The sequence below is a fragment of the Rhamphochromis longiceps genome, linkage group LG18, assembly GCF_057381845.1.
Source record: "Rhamphochromis longiceps isolate RC_006_pf linkage group LG18, R_longiceps_female_GT1.1, whole genome shotgun sequence".
Taxonomy (NCBI): Eukaryota; Metazoa; Chordata; class Actinopteri; order Cichliformes; family Cichlidae; genus Rhamphochromis; species Rhamphochromis longiceps.
This window is the reverse complement of record NC_140574.1, coordinates 5,219,305-5,237,360: the sequence shown is the minus strand read 5'-3', so window position 1 is coordinate 5,237,360 and position 18,056 is coordinate 5,219,305. Positions and strand designations below refer to the sequence as shown.

Here is an 18,056-nt window from a genome sequence, read left to right as displayed (position 1 = left end):
GATCGGTCCACAATGTTTAAAAAACAAACAAACAAACATTATTTTGTAGTCTTCCCTGTGTACACAGTCACTATGGAATTTAAATGAAAACTTTCAAGTTTAATTCAAGGTTTTAGTAAAATTTTGCCTGAACTGTTTAGTAATTTTTCACAAAGTGTCCATGTCAGTAATTCATTCAAATGTATTTTGGTCTTAAACTGATCCAGTAAATGTAACTTTTTCTCACCTACTTAATCGAGTATTTTAGTTGTTTAACTGTCATTATAACTAAACTGAACATCCAAAGCTTTTCTCACTGCAGTTTTGTTGTGCAGTTATAGCAGCACTTTGAATCATCCACAGTTTTATAGAACTGTCTGTTGAATTGTTGTTTTGTTTGGTGCAATGCTTGCTTTTATTTAAACATTGATGATAATTTGATATATTTGATTATTTATTACTGGTGCAAACAATTCATTTCTTCATGGTGCAAATATATAGTAGACTCAGGAGTTTAACTCAGTTTTCTTGGCCTTTGTTTATCGTTTCATTTGAAATCTTAATGGGTAAAGATCATCATAATTACATATGAAATTATATGTACAAATTATATGTTCCATTACACTATTAACAGCACAGATTATACAGCAAACATCAGATTCATGGATGGAGCCAGAGGCTAAATGACTGTTCAGTCCTCTTTAGGAAACGATCTTCATATGACGACAAACACGACAACAATCAGCTGTCAAACTGTACAAGAAGTTCACAGTAATGTAAAAGAAGTTATATCACTTTATTTTTAAACGTACGCACTCAGGGTCAGGACTGAAGACACTGATCGAGGAAATACTCTAAATATAAATATTCACCTAAACATTCAAAATTATTCAATTGCATGAAAAGAAATATGAACTCTCTACAATACTGGCTTCTGATTGGTTGAAAAAGCAGGTGCTGAACTTCAGAAGAGCTAAACCTGCAAAACTGTGTAAACCCAGAGTGGATGCTGCCCTCTGACCTTTCAGAAGTACGATCTTTTTATGAAGACACAGAGGCAGAGTTATTATTCATCACTTTAAAGATGATATTCGTTATCTGTTCTTCACTCGTTGTCTAGTAAAGTCCAGAGAATGAGACACATGATTTCAAAACATACAGCTGCATGTTCGAGATCACAGAGTTCTTCAGTCTTATGAGAACTCATGGAGACTAAATGTCAGACACATCAACAGTAAATGTCGTTCCTCCCCCCGTCAGTTTGTGTCCTCCACACTTGTTTACACAAACATCTGAGGTTTGAACAGTGTGCAAAACCACATGTTACAAAGCTGCTGAGCTACTGAATACTGGAATATTTCATTCAATATCACCATCTGACCAAAGGACAAACACAGAGAGGATTAGAGCGCCAAACTTTGTTTCAAACTGTTTCAGATTTTAGAGGCAAAAAGCAGAATTTCTACCTGGACAAAGAAATCAAAGCAGGAGAAAAACAAGCTTTTACATTTATTCAAAGGCATTATGTGAATGTACTCTGAGCCACAGCCTCCTAAAGTAAAGACATTTGATCATCTAAACCAGACAGAGTCATGTTTTCAGCAGTGTCTGTATCCTCCATATAGACCATGCCATGGTCCACCTAGGGTGACCAGGTGTCTGACTTTATGTGGGACTACACAGCGCTCAGTCCTTGTTTGCCTGTGCCACACACACATTGAGCCAATGTCCAGTTTTTTTATTGACTCTAGTTTCTGTCGATCGGTAGGCCCACAAAACAACCCTGTACAGGAAGTAGATTTCATCTCTCTGATAAAAGGAGTTCTAATCCCTGATCCTATGAGTCTGACCCAGTAGATGATATTTATATGATCATATTTATGCCTTTGTTGTTTCACAAAGGGTTAAAAACATTCACAGGTTGGACTGTGGTTCTCCTTTTAGCGTCTCTGCTGGAATTTTAACTGTGAACCTCTTAGATCCAAACTTCTGAACTGCTCATCTCACAGAGGACAAAAGGGAAGAACCCCGAATCTCTTCTTCACCTCACTTTTATACCTGCTCACCCTTTCTCCCCCCTTCCCTCACTGGACGTCACATCTTCACACTTGGGCCAATCAGGTTGTTGACATTTGATCATCTGATGTCCACCCACACCTCATCTCTCTCTCTCTCTTTTTTTTTTTTTTTTTTTTTTTGTCCCGTTTGGATCTTTAGCCATCAGAATTGTTGTCTTGAGGCCAAGAAAGATGCCAAGCGGATTTATTTTACCAAGTGGATCATCATGGCCTTGCCATATTGGTCCATTTGGTTGACCTTTATTATAATTATGAATTTATTTTATTTTCAGTTGCAAACGGGACAGACATAACTGTGGGATAGGACAGGGGGAAAGAATGAAAGAAAACCAAGGGGGAGAAGAGACGGTGAGAAGGGGGGGAAGAGAGAAAAAAAAAAACAAACAACAAAAAAAACTCCTGGGTCACCTGTATGGAGAAAAAAAAAAAACAGAGGAGACAGCAAACAACAAAGAGCAACATAATAATAGAAAAAAAAAAGCACCATCACAATAAACTAGCTAGTCATAGATATCAATAGTTACTAAATAATAGACGATATTGTTCAGCACGCAAGATAGACAGCGCACAGTGTGCTTTGAGGCAGCAGCCAAGAAAGCTGTAGTCCGCGTCTGTGAATACCCGTGTGTACACCTGTGTGCATACCTGTGTGGATCAGCATGCTTGCATTCCAAAGGTTTCTCCATGTAACGATCTGCTAGGGAGTGTGGGGAGCCACAGCCCTGTCCTCTATGGTATCAAGCAGGTATGGAGGAGATCAAAACTCCAGACATCCAGAGGCCCCCAGAACACAAGAGACCAAGGAAGACCCACAGAGGGGCAGCCGCGCCACTGTCCCAGTAAGAGCTAAGGAGAGTCCCAGATGAGGGCTCATTCAGCAGCCGCGGAGCAGAAGCCAGGGGGAGTTGCAGTGATGCGCCCGTGAGCGAGTGTGAGTGACCGAGCCCCAGGCCGAGAGGCCGGGGGCACCCCACCTCCGAAATGGCCCGAGCGAGCCCCAATAAGCGGCCGCCAAGGAGTGAGCCGGTGTGTACCCGGACGCCCACCCCCAGATACAAAGAACCACCAACGCACCGACACCTGAGGGAGTCCGCCACCGGCAGGGGAAGTGGTGGTGGGTGGAGATAGGCCTCCAAACCTTGGAAGGCCCGAGATGTCCCCAGAGAGGTGGCGTCTGATACCCAACCTGACATATAGACACAGACATACAGGCACACACAGACACAAACATCCATTCCCACCCTCATGCTCTCATGTGCACTTCACACTCAACCGACGTGGAGACAAATATAAAGAGACGCTGTACACACGATCACACTCCCCAAGCGTACTCTACAAACCGGGTCTAGGTACCCTTGCCCCTGGAGGGGGGAACTGCACCCAGACCCAGGTGGTGTTACCCTTTTCCCTGCGGTGGGGAGAGGCAGACCGCCCCGACTCCGCAGCAGCAGGGAGGCCCCACACTCCAGACCGCAGCCGGACGGCCAACTCCTCCTCCTAGCCCCCCCCGCTCCAGCAGGCCGCAGAGAACGGGGGTGAGAGAAGAGAGAAGCCATCTCTCTCTCTCTCTGACTTACAAGATTTAACACAAAGTTTAAAATCACTTCATTACATTTTCTTTGTTATTCTTAACACAGAAAATTCACATTCAAAAACTTAACACAGAATAAAACAGAGTAGCCAGTAGTGGGACATGGTTCCAGCAACTCTGATGGTGACGGCCCGTTTGAAGCTGAAGCTCCGGCACGTGTGTCAAAAAATCAACACACTGCTTCAGAAACGCTGTGCTGAGGCTTGGTTTGACTGAACAGAGTCACGTGATCAATGACGTCTGAAGCTTCATTCAGCACGTCACTGCTTCAGTACCTGATTCAATGATTTATAAGGAATTGAACCATTGGTGGGATTTGTGCCGTGTTTTGGTGGTTTTGTGAGAGCGAATCAGTGTGTGACATAATTATAGACATGGAGCCAGGAAGAGAGGACGCTCTGCCTGTTCCTCAATAAAAACCAGTTCATCAGCATTTCTGCTCCCAGGTCTAAAATGTACATAAGAAATATGATGTACACATAATTATAATGATATAACTTATAGTATATTATATATAAACGTACCAGTCTGCTGGTTAATTACATGATCAGGTGGAGGCAGTGACCTCACAGCACAATACTTACAACTATTATAATATTGTGTTTTACATTGTTATATTTAGTGTATTTTTTTATTACTAACAAACTACAAGAAGTCACAAGCAACAGGAGAACACACCATGGCACATGTTTACACAAGAACGTTTTATTCATCTAAATTATTTATTATTAAAATCGACATAACAGAATTTTCTTCACGTAAAACAAATACATGTTCAAAGCACCATATCAGCCCGATATCAGACACAACTGTCACGTGACATTAAAGAGAAGCTGTCAGTTCATCTCTGCAGAGTGGTCAATCATAATGAAGCAGTTCATTATAAGCTGTAGATTCAAGCTGCGCTTCATAGTTTTGTCCACCAGATGTCACCAAACAGGACTGTGTTGAAAAGCTTCGAGTAATGAACCGTTTTTCAATCCAAGCTTCAGAAAGCTTCATTTGGACATCAGAGGCCGTCTGATGTTAACTGGCAGCCCTTTGTAGACTGCTGCTAATTTACCCTGGAGCCAAACCACTATCTGGGGTTACATACTGAACTAAGCTACACGCACATTTCACACACAATCAAGAGAAATCACAGGTAAGACAATCATATCCAAAATTCTTGTCTGCAAGAAAAATACAAAAACATAAGAACAAGCAAAATATAAGAACGGGTAAATCTGAGGATTATAAACAAACATTCAATAAAACATAACAAACTTTTGTATGAGTTAAATATCAATATTAAAACCACCCATGTGTGTTTATATGGTTAAGTAATGAAGACGACCTTCATTATACCCTCACTCTCACACACACACACACACACACTCACACACACACACACACACACACACACACACACACACACACACACACACACACACACACACACACCACGGTCAGACTCTTGGTGAGGTCTGTTATTAAAGTCACTGTTACTCTATTTTCTGATTCATTATCCTCATTAACTTAAACATATTTATTTTTAATTATTTCATTTATTTCCAGTATTGAGAACCTGAGCATAATTAAACCTCAGTGAAACTGCATATAAGTTCTGGTAACTGGCACATATTTATGTTTACAGTTTTTTACAGACGCTAGGACACATTTCTCAATACTTAGGTCACGTTTGCAAAACTCCTCACACAGTGAGCACAACAGAAGTCTATGTGGGCTAAACTGAGGACCAGTTATCATTGTTTTGGCACAAAATGCATTCAATGACTACATCTCTCAAATTTCATGAATTATCTTCTCACTCAGACACAACAACTGCCAAAAACCTTTGTACGTACAGGACATTTTGCATGTGCTTACATACTGTTTTCAAAACTGTTAAACTTATGGCCAAAACAATAACACAATGCAAAACTTAAAAAGACAGCAAAATCCAACAGCAATATTTTATTGAAACATATTTTAAATCTAAAAATGCAGTTTAACCAGCCACAGCTGATTGTCATTGTAGATGAACATCTACACAGGTGTTACTCCTTCCATTTTTTCAACTCCTTCAATTCTGGCAGCCAGAAGATTCTTTCCTAGGTGTATTGCCCTAGATGACATAAGATGTGATGTGGATGAGAACCTGTGGCCAAATGGAGAAGACCGAGTAGATTAGCATTACTATTGTATGTGTATCAGTGGATGGTGTATATACAAATTCTTGTATTTTGGATTACTTAGTGCAAAAAAATAGAAATACATAAACATAAATACATGATGTCTGATTCATTCCAGTAACATATATTGAAATTATAAACAGAAATGTGTCCTTGTTTTACACAGGAAAACACTGCGTAATGCTACATGTTGTTAGTGTTTTTTAGGTCATTGTTTTGTGGGTGACAAAGTGTGTTTGTCGGCTGTCAACCTTTGCTAGTGTTCTGGAAGAATGAGTTTATTTGAGACCTGAATGAAGTGTTTTGGTAGTTGTAGTGCATTTTGAATGTGAAATGAACTGCTTTGCCAGGCTGAGGGTCAGTTAGGAGAATTGTGTGAAGAGTTTTGCAAAAGTGACCTAAGTATTGAGAAATGTGTCCTAGCGTCTGTAAAAAACTGTAAAACAACAAAACAACCTGAAGAGCCGGTTAGGAGCCAAAAGAGCCGGTTCTCTAAAAACAGCTGGAATTTCCATCACTAGCCCTGTGGTGTTCAGGTGTATAATGTGGTGTGGAGGTGTGTATGCAGCAGCACCGAGGTCCTCAGAATCAGAATCAGAAAGGGTTTTATTGCCAAATGTTGAGCAGGTTTACAACATTAGGAAATTGCTGCGGTGCTTCAGTGCAAACATACTGTCAGATAACGCTTAAATAGACATGAAAAAATAAAGATAAGAATAAGAATTAAGAGTGCTACGTAGAAAGATATATACATGAGTGCGGGTGGTGATCAGTGCCAAACATGGAATGTTGCAGTGAACACAGCGTAGGGTCATGTGCCAGGGGTGGGAACAGTCATACGGTTATTGTTCATGTGTCCGACAGCAGAGGGGAAGAAACTGTTCTTATGGCGAGAGGTTCTGGTGCGAATGGACCGGAGCCTCCTGCCTGAGGGGAGCAGGTCAAACAGACTGTGTCCAGGGTGAGAAGGGTCAGCTGAGATCCGAGCTGCGCGCCCCAGTGTCCTGGAGGTGTACAGGTCCTGCAGAGATGGGAGTCTGCAGCCAATCACCTTCTCAGGTCACTTTCTGTTGTGTTCAAAGATTTCCTTCAGATATGGTCTTTAATCAGTAAAGCCAGTGATACAGCAGTGTCATTAGCTGTGTTATTGGCACCAGGCTGTGTTTATGTATGTGTTTAATTCTGTCTGAGGATGTCTTCAGCATGAAATGATCATTTGCTCAGCTGCTGTGTCTCATCTCTTATCAGACATTGGTTGGAACAGAGTTTTGTTGCTGACCATCTGACAAGAGGGTGAAGAAAAGCTTCAGGCTTCATTTGGACACTACGTTGGACAGAAGTCTCCACAAAAATGACTCAGAAACACAAATATTATTAATGAAAGTCCAAATGTCAAAAAGGGGTCATACATGATCCTGAGAAATGTCCTTGAACATTTGAACATGAGTCAGAGGGTTGTCAGGTTTCTACACTGCATCGTGGCATCAAGCCTGAGATGTCTGTGGAAACAAGTATGGAGGACACAAATGCACAGACGCAGTCGAGCTGTTTGCTGCTGATGAGGAAGGAAAATAGTCTGTTGGATATTAAAGCAGCATTTATTAGAGTAAGAACAGATACTTGTGTCCTTCATTTGATCCCCGTCAATTTACAGAAGACTTAAGGACCCTTTGACTTCTAACATAAAGCTGCATGTTTACAATTTTATTATTTATTTATTTATTTCTAGCAAAGCGAGACTTTACTGATTAAAGACATATAATCAGACATATTACTGTTACTCTCTGAAAAAGACTCACATAAAGCAGATTTATCACAAGCAAACATTAAGACACATCCTTCATGGCTTAAAGTTGCAGTGGGACTCTTTCGCCATCTGGTGGTTGTAACAGTTATGACAACTGTTCCTGCATATATGTCCCTCCTCAGTGTGAAGAAGACTGGACTCCAAGCTGCTCCTGCTGATCACTGCGTGTTCCTCCTGTGTCTAAAATCTATTTCCATTATGAATCAGGAAACTGTTTGCACCAATCATAAAGCCAATAAAATACGTCACACACTAAGAAATAACAAAAAGGAATTGTGCATTTCAAGGAGATTTTTCCCTCGTTTTTTGAAATCATAAGAATACAAACTAATGCAAGACTGTCATGTTTTCATAAGTTTGTAGAGACACTGTTCTGTTGTATTCTAGGACATCAGTCACTTTTTAAATGCATGCTACTCCTCCTCATCATCAGCATCATCATCAGCACCCATGACCTCCTTTTAGTCTTGTTTTGTTATTTTTCAGAGTTCAGGAGACGTTCTTATGGGATTTCCACAGTGTACAAGTACTGTTTAGAGCCTTTACCTAAAAGAAAAGAGTAAAGTACAAAGTAGATTTACTCACTGCAGGAAAATAATGCCTCAATCTGATATATTGTCTTATATGACAAACTGAAAGTGATGCATCAAAGTGTAAGCAGCATTTTCCTGTTACAGCTGGTCTAGATGGAACTGATCTGATCTCCTTTATGTACAGGTAGATATCCAGTGGGTTTGCTAAGGGTCACAGATGAGGGGCTGTGTGAGATGTTTAATGGGAAAGGAAATAAAACCATTGTTCCAGACCTGCAGCTAAGATACTCGAGTATCTTCAAATATGAAGCTGAGTATTACTTCCATACTTTCCTCCACTGCTGATGACCTTGTTACCTGCTGCTCCCTGTTAATGATCAGCCTCAGTTCTGATAGTAAACTGTTGGCTCTCTGGGGGGAAGAAAGAAGTTTGTATTTGTTTAAGATACAATGAAATCATATTTTGACATATTGGAAGATGACATGGAGCTGAAAAAATACTACAGGTATAAATGGAAACTACAGTTTATTTCTGTTATTTCCTGTGATAGTGTTTGTACACTCGCTCATGATAACTGTTCATTCAGCTGCTGTTTTTGTCTGCTGGACATCTTTAGCTTTCAGTAAGGATGCATTCATAGATCAGCACATCTTTTTGAACCACATTTCTTATGAGACTCAGAGTTTACATTTTGGAAATGTGGTGAGACCTGGGGTAGAAAGAGACTGAAGCTTCAACCTCGGCAGTTTTGTGTGTGTCTGAAGCAGAAAGATAAGAACTGTGTGGCCAACTCATCACACACATAATCCTGAATCAGAAAAACAGCATCAAGTGTTGTAATTGTTAAAGAAGTGTGATTTATATGTGGTTTTACTGATGGTTAACACAGTCGCACAAACACCTGAAACTGATCAAAATATAAAACAACATATTAAACATAAATATGTGCCAGTTACCAGAACTTATATGTGGTTTCACTGAGTTTTAATTATGCTCAGTTTATCAATACTCACTCATGCAAAAGTTTGTTATGTCTTATTGATTATTTGGCTTTAGGTTTTCCAGTTTTCCAGCTACTGCTGTTTAATGTTTGCCTGGGAAAAGAAATTCCAGTTAGTGTGGGAAGTTTGGTTAAGCTGGTGGAAAACAATACTGTTACACTGACCTTTTGGATAAGATTGTCTTACCTGTGGTTTCTCTGATGTGCACGACAAAACAGTCTCCAGGCAGCTTGAGTGCCCATTTAAAGGTTCCTGGTGGTACCAAGTGATTGAAGAGAGGATTGAAAAGCCATATTAGTTTATTGTAGATTGTAGTCAGTTGGCCGAGCTTGTAATGAAAAACGGTTCATTACTCGAAGCTTTCATCACAGTCCTCTTTGGTGACATCTGGTGGGCAAATATATGAAGAGCAGCTTGAGTCTGCAGCTTATAATGAACTGCTTCATTATGATTGCCCACTCTGCAGAGCTGACAGCTCGTGTTTGATGTCATGTGACAGTTCTGTGTGATATCGGGCTGATATGTTGCTTTGAACGTGAATTTTCGGGGGGTGATAAAATTGTGTTATCATCAATCAATCATGTGGTCAGAAGAATCTGTGCTTACCTTGCAGGAATGTTTTAAATTTACAGATTGGGAAGTTTTTATTCAGTCTTGATGCTTTGGTGGATGTTAGCTCATATGCAGTTTTTTGTAAAGACATGATTATACCCCTTAAGCGTGCTAAAGTGTACCCTAACAATAAGCCATGGGTCACCAAATGCATCAAATCCTGTTCAAGGAAAAAGAGACAGGCTTTTAAAGAGGGGGCTGTTACTGACTTTCAGGCAGTCACCAAAGACTTGAAAATCGAGCTCTTGAAAGCAAAACAGATCTACAAAAACCTTCTTGAAAGCAAATTTGCTGCAAAAAATTTTGGGTCTGCCTGGACTTGTATGAAAACCATATCAGGGTTTCAAAATCCCCAGAGCAGCAGTCAGATCATTGTAGACGGTTTTAAGCCAGACAGAGATTTGAATATGCTTGATGCTCGTTTTAGTTCTTCTGAACTGAAACAGAAACTGAAAGATACTCAACACTTCATCACTGAACTCAGCGATGTCCAAAAGGCCTTTCATACAGTTAATGTGAACAAGAGCCAGGGCCCTGATAACATCAAATGGTTTCCACATGTAATGGTCTGCAAGAGGATGTAGCGAGCCATAGCCCCGTCCCCCAGGGCATGAAGCAGGCATGGAGGAGATCCAGGCCCCAGACATCCAGAGGCCTCAGAGTGCGAGAGCCCAAGGAGGACCACGGGAGGGGCATCCGTGCCACCCTCATGGGAAGGCCTGAGGATCCCCAGACGAGACGTCACCCAGTAGCCACAGAGCAGAAGCTAGAGGGGGCTGCACCGGCGTGCCTGCCGGCTCTGCCGGCAGCCAGCTGTGCCAGAGTGAACCGAGCTGCAGGCCCAGAGGCCGGAGGGGCCCTCTGCCGGAGGGCCCCCCGCACCCCGGAGGAGGCCTGACCGAGCAACAGGCGCCAGGCCCCGCCAGGTAGCCACCAGGAGTGAGCCGGTACATACCTGAATGCCCAGCCCATGACACCAAGAACCACCAATGCACCAACCCATCAGTCACCGGCAAGGAGTGTGGTGAGGGGAGACAGGCCTTGGAGGGCCTGGGAGTTCCCAGAGAGGTGGAGTCTAAGACCCGACCTGACATATAGACACAGACAAACAGGCACACACAGACACACACACACACACACACACACACACACACACACACACACACACACACACACACACACACACACCACGGTCAGACTCTTGGTGAGGTCTGTTATTAAAGTCACTGTTACTCTATTTTCTGATTCATTATCCTCATTAACTTAAACATATTTATTTTTAATTATTTCATTTATTTCCAGTATTGAGAACCTGAGCATAATTAAACCTCAGTGAAACTGCATATAAGTTCTGGTAACTGGCACATATTTATGTTTACAGTTTTTTACAGACGCTAGGACACATTTCTCAATACTTAGGTCACGTTTGCAAAACTCCTCACACAGTGAGCACAACAGAAGTCTATGTGGGCTAAACTGAGGACCAGTTATCATTGTTTTGGCACAAAATGCATTCAATGACTACATCTCTCAAATTTCATGAATTATCTTCTCACTCAGACACAACAACTGCCAAAAACCTTTGTACGTACAGGACATTTTGCATGTGCTTACATACTGTTTTCAAAACTGTTAAACTTATGGCCAAAACAATAACACAATGCAAAACTTAAAAAGACAGCAAAATCCAACAGCATTATTTTATTGAAACATATTTTAAATCTAAAAATGCAGTTTAACCAGCCACAGCTGATTGTCATTGTAGATGAACATCTACACAGGTGTTACTCCTTCCATTTTTTCAACTCCTTCAATTCTGGCAGCCAGAAGATTCTTTCCTAGGTGTATTGCCCTAGATGACATAAAATGTGATGTGGATGAGAACCTGTGGCCAAATGGAGAAGACCGAGTAGATTAGCATTACTATTGTATGTGTATCAGTGGATGGTGTGTATACAAATTCTTGTATTTTGGATTACTTAGTGCAAAAAAATAGAAATACATAAACATAAATACATGATGTCTGATTCATTCCAGTAACATATATTGAAATTATAAACAGAGATGTGTCCTTGTTTTACACAGGAAAACACTGCGTAATGCTACATGTTGTTAGTGTTTTTTAGGTCATTGTTTTGTGGGTGACAAAGTGTGTTTGTCGGCTGTCAACCTTTGCTAGTGTTCTGGAAGAATGAGTTTATTTGAGACCTGAATGAAGTGTTTTGGTAGTTGTAGTGCATTTTGAATGTGAAATGAACTGCTTTGCCAGGCTGAGGGTCAGTTAGGAGAATTGTGTGAAGAGTTTTGCAAAAGTGACCTAAGTATTGAGAAATGTGTCCTAGCGTCTGTAAAAAACTGTAAAACAACAAAACAACCTGAAGAGCCGGTTAGGAGCCAAAAGAGCCGGTTCTCTAAAAACAGCTGGAATTTCCATCACTAGCCCTGTGGTGTTCAGGTGTATAATGTGGTGTGGAGGTGTGTATGCAGCAGCACCGAGGTCCTCAGAATCAGAATCAGAAAGGGTTTTATTGCCAAATGTTGAGCAGGTTTACAACATTAGGAAATTGCTGCGGTGCTTCAGTGCAAACATACTGTCAGATAACGCTTAAATAGACATGAAAAAATAAAGATAAGAATAAGAATTAAGAGTGCTACGTAGAAAGATATATACATGAGTGCGGGTGGTGATCAGTGCCAAACATGGAATGTTGCAGTGAACACAGCGTAGGGTCATGTGCCAGGGGTGGGAACAGTCATACGGTTATTGTTCATGTGTCCGACAGCAGAGGGGAAGAAACTGTTCTTATGGCGAGAGGTTCTGGTGCGAATGGACCGGAGCCTCCTGCCTGAGGGGAGCGGGTCAAACAGACTGTGTCCAGGGTGAGAAGGGTCAGCTGAGATCCGAGCTGCACGCCCCAGTGTCCTGGAGGTGTACAGGTCCTGCAGAGATGGGAGTCTGCAGCCAATCACCTTCTCAGCAGAGCGCACAACACGCTGCAGTCTCTGTTTGTCCCTGATAGTGGCTCCAGCGTACCACACGGTGATGGAGGAGGTGAGGATGGACTCGATGATTGCAGTGTAGAACTGCATCATCGTCCGTGTTGGCAGGTTGAATTTCTTCAGCTGCCTCAGGAAGTACATCCTCTGCTGGGCTTTCTTAAAGGAGATCTTTCCTGTGACTGTTTATGGAGGCTATCACTGCTCATCATCATTTTGATTTACTAAAATATTTCTCCACATCAAAATGTAAACTTCTCTATCCTCTAAATGTTTCTGGAATATTTGTATTGAACAATGACGACATTTCTCTTTATGAGTATGGCAGACCATGTGTGTGTGTTTGTGTTTGTTTTTGTCAAAATCATCAAACAAATGAGGAAAAACTGTGATTTTAATGAATGAATTCATATATTGTGTTGATGTTTTATTGTGTGAATAAACTGGAAGGTTTGACTATAAATCAAACTTTGAACAAAGTCTTTTCTTCTGTCTTCATTCCAGGATCTCACTCAAATCTGATGCAGAAAATATGAAACTAATCTGAGAGAATAACTGAAGCAGTTTTCCTCCTGAAGCATCACAAAGTTCAGAGTTCATGTTTAGAGCAGAAGATTCAGCAGTCGCTCTGTGACCTTTCAACTTTCTTCACTAAAACAGCTTCATTACAGAGAAACAAGTCACATTTTCTTCATGTTCTTAAGTCCTTTCAAATGTTTTTAATGGTCCTTGAATGCAGCATCAGTGTGGCAGGTTTAAAAGGTCACTTTCTGTTGTGTTCAAAGATTTCCTTCAGATATGGTCTTTAATCAGTAAAGCCAGTGATACAGCAGTGTCATTAGCTGTGTTATTGGCACCAGGCTGTGTTTATGTATGTGTTTAATTCTGTCTGAGGATGTCTTCAGCATGAAATGATCATTTGCTCAGCTGCTGTGTCTCATCTCTTATCAGACATTGGTTGGAACAGAGTTTTGTTGCTGACCATCTGACAAGAGGGTGAAGAAAAGCTTCAGGCTTCATTTGGACACTACGTTGGACAGAAGTCTCCACAAAAATGACTCAGAAACACAAATATTATTAATGAAAGTCCAAATGTCAAAAAGGGGTCATACATGATCCTGAGAAATGTCCTTGAACATTTGAACATGAGTCAGAGGGTTGTCAGGTTTCTACACTGCATCGTGGCATCAAGCCTGAGATGTCTGTGGAAACAAGTATGGAGGACACAAATGCACAGACGCAGTCGAGCTGTTTACTGCTGATGAGGAAGGAAAATAGTCTGTTGGATATTAAAGCAGCATTTATTAGAGTAAGAACAGATACTTGTGTCCTTCATTTGATCCCCGTCAATTTACAGAAGACTTAAGGACCCTTTGACTTCTAACATACAGCTGCATGTTTAAAACTTTATTCTTTATTGATTTCTAGCAAAGCAAGACTTTACTGATTAAAAACTCAGAAACACAATATGAAAGACTTCAGTCTATTTGAGCTTAATCAACTCAGCAGAGTCTCCAAATGCATTGTAGTAAAATGTCAGTCCAGCATAGAGCGGCTGAGTGAATGTGGTCTGGACTCTGTGGAGGAGAGTCATGGTTTCAGAGACGCTGTAGAAGGACAAAATACCTGCTCTGTGATCCAGGTACACTCCTACTCTGGAGGACTGAGGACCTGAGACACGAGTTTTGATGTTGTTGCACCAAAATGTAAAACTGTTGTTGTAACACTCTAATGAGCAAGATTTGTCATTATATCTAAAATTTGATTCATATTCTTTTCTGCTGATATTCTTGTATGCGACTGCTACATAAACTCCTCCCCCTCTCCACTCCACCTCCCAGTAACAACGTCCAGTCAGACTCTCTCTACTCAGGACCTGAGACCATACAGTGAATCTGTCTGGATGATCAGAATAAGACTGTTGTTTCATTAATGTTACTTTTCTGTTCTCCTCTGATAATAACAGCCATGTGTTTGCTGTGTTTGGATCCAGTGTGATTTCACATGAATATTTTAAGAATTCAGCTCTGGTCTTTGGCTCTGGCTCCACTTCAGTGACTGTCAGTGAGATGTTTGTCCATTGTTCTCTCAGAATGTCCTGTAGTTTATCTCTGACCTCTGACACAGCTGCTGTCACATCCTCAAAGTAGCTCAGAGGACGGATATTGATGCTGGATGAGTCTGTAGACTCACTGAGTGCTGACAGTGAGGGGTAGTTGTGTAGAAACTGGATGTGATCCTCTGTGTGTGAGAGCTGCTTCAATAGCTGCTTCAGCTCAGCATCTTTCCTCTTCAGCTCAGTGATCTCCTGCTCCAGCTTCTCCTGAAGCTCTTTGACTCGACTCACTTCAGTTTCCTGCTGGGATCTGATCTGCTGCTTCACATCAGAGCTTCTTTTCTGGATGAGATGGATCAGCTCAGTGAAGATCTTCTCACTGTGCTCCACTGTTTGATCAGCAGACTGATTGATGGCCTCCACCTCCTGTTGAAGCAGCTTCACATCTTTCTCTCTGTCCTGGATTCTCTGCTGGATGTTTTGTCGACTCACCTCCAGCTCTCTCTGCCTCTCAGTCCTTTCTGCTGCAGCTGAGACTGTGTCGTGGCCTTTATGTTCATCCACAGGGCAGAGATAACAGATACTCTGCTGATCAGTACGGCAGAACATCTTCATCACCTCATCATGACGAGAGCAGATGTTCTCCTGGAGCTTCTTGGAGGGCTCCACCAGCTTGTGTTTCTTTAATGGAGCCACATCATAATGAGGCTGAAGGTGTTTCTCACAGTAAGATGCCAGACAGAATAAACAGGACTTGAATGCTTTCATTTTTCTTCCAGTGCAGAAATCACAGGCCACATCTTCAGGTCCAGCATAGCAGTGATCAGCAGGAGCAGCTTGGAGTCCAGTCTTCTTCAGCTCCTCCACTAAATCTGCTAACATGGTGTTTTTCATCAGGACAGGCCTCGCTGTGAAAGTCCTCCGGCACTGAGGGCAGCTGTAGATTTTCTTCTCTTCCTCTTCATCCCAGAAGCTTTTAATACAGTTCATGCAGTAGCTGTGTCCACAGGGAATAGTCACCGGATCCTTCAGTAGATCCAAACAGACTGAACAGCAGATTTTTGTTTGATCCATTTGATTCATGTGCTGTGCCGTTTCACCGTCTCTCAGTGACTGTCCGACAGTTTGACTTTCTCTGAACAGAAACAACATCTGTGCTCTGAAGGGAAACAGATCTCTGCTCTTGTTCACCTCCTACAGGAAATGAGGCTCACCAGCAACTGCATTTACACCATGTTGTTTAGACCCATCCTGATACAGACACATCTGTGAAGTGAGGCAGCAACAAGTCATAAATGCTTATTTCATCAGTGCCAGGGTTTGTTATGTTTGATTTACAATATGCAGTTAAAACTGTGACCTAGCTAACCTTGTTAACTAGTAACTTAGCCTATATGAAATGCCTTGTGGTGATGATTTAAGTAAGGTAAAACTTTATTGGTATAGTACCTTTTGAGATAATAATAAAGCGCTCCATGATAACGCTGGTTACACCCTTGTGCACAGGTGTCAAAACTCCAGTCCTTGAGGTCCTGAAACTTTTACATGTGTCGCTGCTCCAACACACCTCAATAAAATTAGATCAATTAGCAAGAGCCCTGACTGCATACTGAGGTGACAATTCAGCCATTAGATTCATGTTATAGCAGCTCATGAATGAACGTGGCACAATATAAGCATTTTTATTGTTGAAGTACATTTTTTCCCAACACTTTCATTTATTTCAAACTAGAAAATGCATTTTCTGAAGAAACTGCAGTGTGAATGCTGATAACTGAACGTTTTGAGTTGAAATAATTGCTGAATGTTAAGTTAAAAATGTTGAGGTTTAGGGGTTCCCACCTCAGCATGTAGTCAAGACTCTTGCTAATGACCTACTCATTTTATTCAGGTGTGTTGCAGCAGGGACACATGTAAAAGTTTCAGGACTTTGACACCCCTGCCCTTGTGGATTAAACAGGATGAATTTGTTACACTCTTAACTCATCTAAACAAGGCATTTTGTAGAGGGTACAGCAGCCATGGCAGTTTTTCTTGAAACAACTAATCTCACGTGTTGACTTTTTCTCAAAATAAGCATGGGAACAACTGTCTACAATAAATCAAACATATGGTTTACTCATTATGTAAGAATTATTATACAAATGACCAGTGTAGCTTCTGCCGTTAGCTTAATGGCCATTGTGCAACTGAGGCTCAAAACCGCGGTCTACCCACTAAAAATCTATAATAAAATGTTTCTGAAGCTCACAAAATAACGAAAGACTACCTATAAAATATCTCAACAACGTACAGAGTATAAAATATCCTGTTTTGATCACCATTACCTTAAAACACGGAGGAAAGAATGACGAGGGTGATTTTGAGATGCTTCTCTTCTGCAGTAGTTTTGTAATGAGGAGAGAGAGCGCGAAAGCCCCCTGGTAGAGAAAGAAGCCATTACCAATCGATCCCAGAAAAGACTTACTAGCCGATTACTGATGTACAGATCGCAGTTCTCTTGAATCAAATGACAACCATTAATGCAACATGAAAAATAACCAATTTAAAACAATTTCGCAGTGTATTTACATTGTTTTCAGGCTTAAGAATTTGTATTAACTGAGTGCCTTTTTTTTACTGTCAACTCTTTTAGTACAAAATCAACTTATGAATAACACCTGTATGGAGTCTTTTGGTACTGCTAAGGGGCTATAAGGGTAGTTTTCCACCCTGTCACAGTTACAGCAGCACTTTGTATCATCCACAGTCCTGAAAATTTTGGTGCATTGTTGTATTGTTGGGTTATATTTTAAAAAAAATTTGAAAACGAAAAAACTTTTTGTTATTCGTGAATGTATTTTACTGTATTTATTACCAGTGCAAATAATTCAATTATTCATAATGGACACTCCAGTTTACAAAAAACTTGAAGGAATTTAAAATTTAACAAATTATAGCTAAAAAGATCAAAACTAGCCATTTAAATCCTGCCTCAGTTTTTGTAGCAAATCTTAAAAAGAATATTCAACATAAAAATGTAAACACATCTGCATAAATTTTCCTATAGCAGAACATCTTTATCACCTCATCATAACCGGACTTGAAGGCTTTCATTTTTCTCCCAGTGCAGACATCACAGGCCACATCTTCAGGTCCAGCTTGGAGTCCAGTCTTCTTCAGCTCCTCCACTAAATCTGCTTACATGGTGTTTTCCATCAGGACATGTCTCGATGTGAAAGTCTATC

The 18,056-nt window shown here is 41.0% G+C and overlaps 1 protein-coding gene and 1 long non-coding RNA gene across 2 annotated transcripts; both read right to left on the bottom strand.

Annotated features, from left to right (window-relative positions):
- Nucleotides 1-7,540: 7,540 nt before the first annotated feature.
- LOC146647558 (uncharacterized) lies at nucleotides 7,541-9,794 on the bottom strand. Its single transcript, XR_014908617.1, has 3 exons — nucleotides 9,351-9,794; nucleotides 9,177-9,257; nucleotides 7,541-8,175 (listed from the first exon to the last, which is right to left on the bottom strand). It is a non-coding gene; the product is annotated as an uncharacterized LOC146647558 (long non-coding RNA).
- Nucleotides 9,795-14,232: 4,438 nt separating this feature from the next.
- Nucleotides 14,233-17,242, bottom strand: LOC146647557 (tripartite motif-containing protein 16-like). Its single transcript, XM_085389133.1, has 2 exons — nucleotides 17,157-17,242; nucleotides 14,233-16,095 (listed from the first exon to the last, which is right to left on the bottom strand). Exon 2 carries the CDS (start codon nucleotides 15,979-15,981, stop codon nucleotides 14,257-14,259), a length of 1,725 nt encoding a protein of 574 aa, XP_085245259.1. The 5' UTR covers nucleotides 15,982-16,095; nucleotides 17,157-17,242; the 3' UTR covers nucleotides 14,233-14,256.
- Between the last annotated feature and the right edge of the window lie 814 nt (nucleotides 17,243-18,056).

What these genes read in the sequence shown, in the direction of transcription:
- LOC146647557 (XM_085389133.1), bottom strand. Translation starts at nt 15,981, where the DNA reads ATGTTGTTTCTGTTCAGAGAAAGTCAAACTGTCGGACAGTCACTGAGA.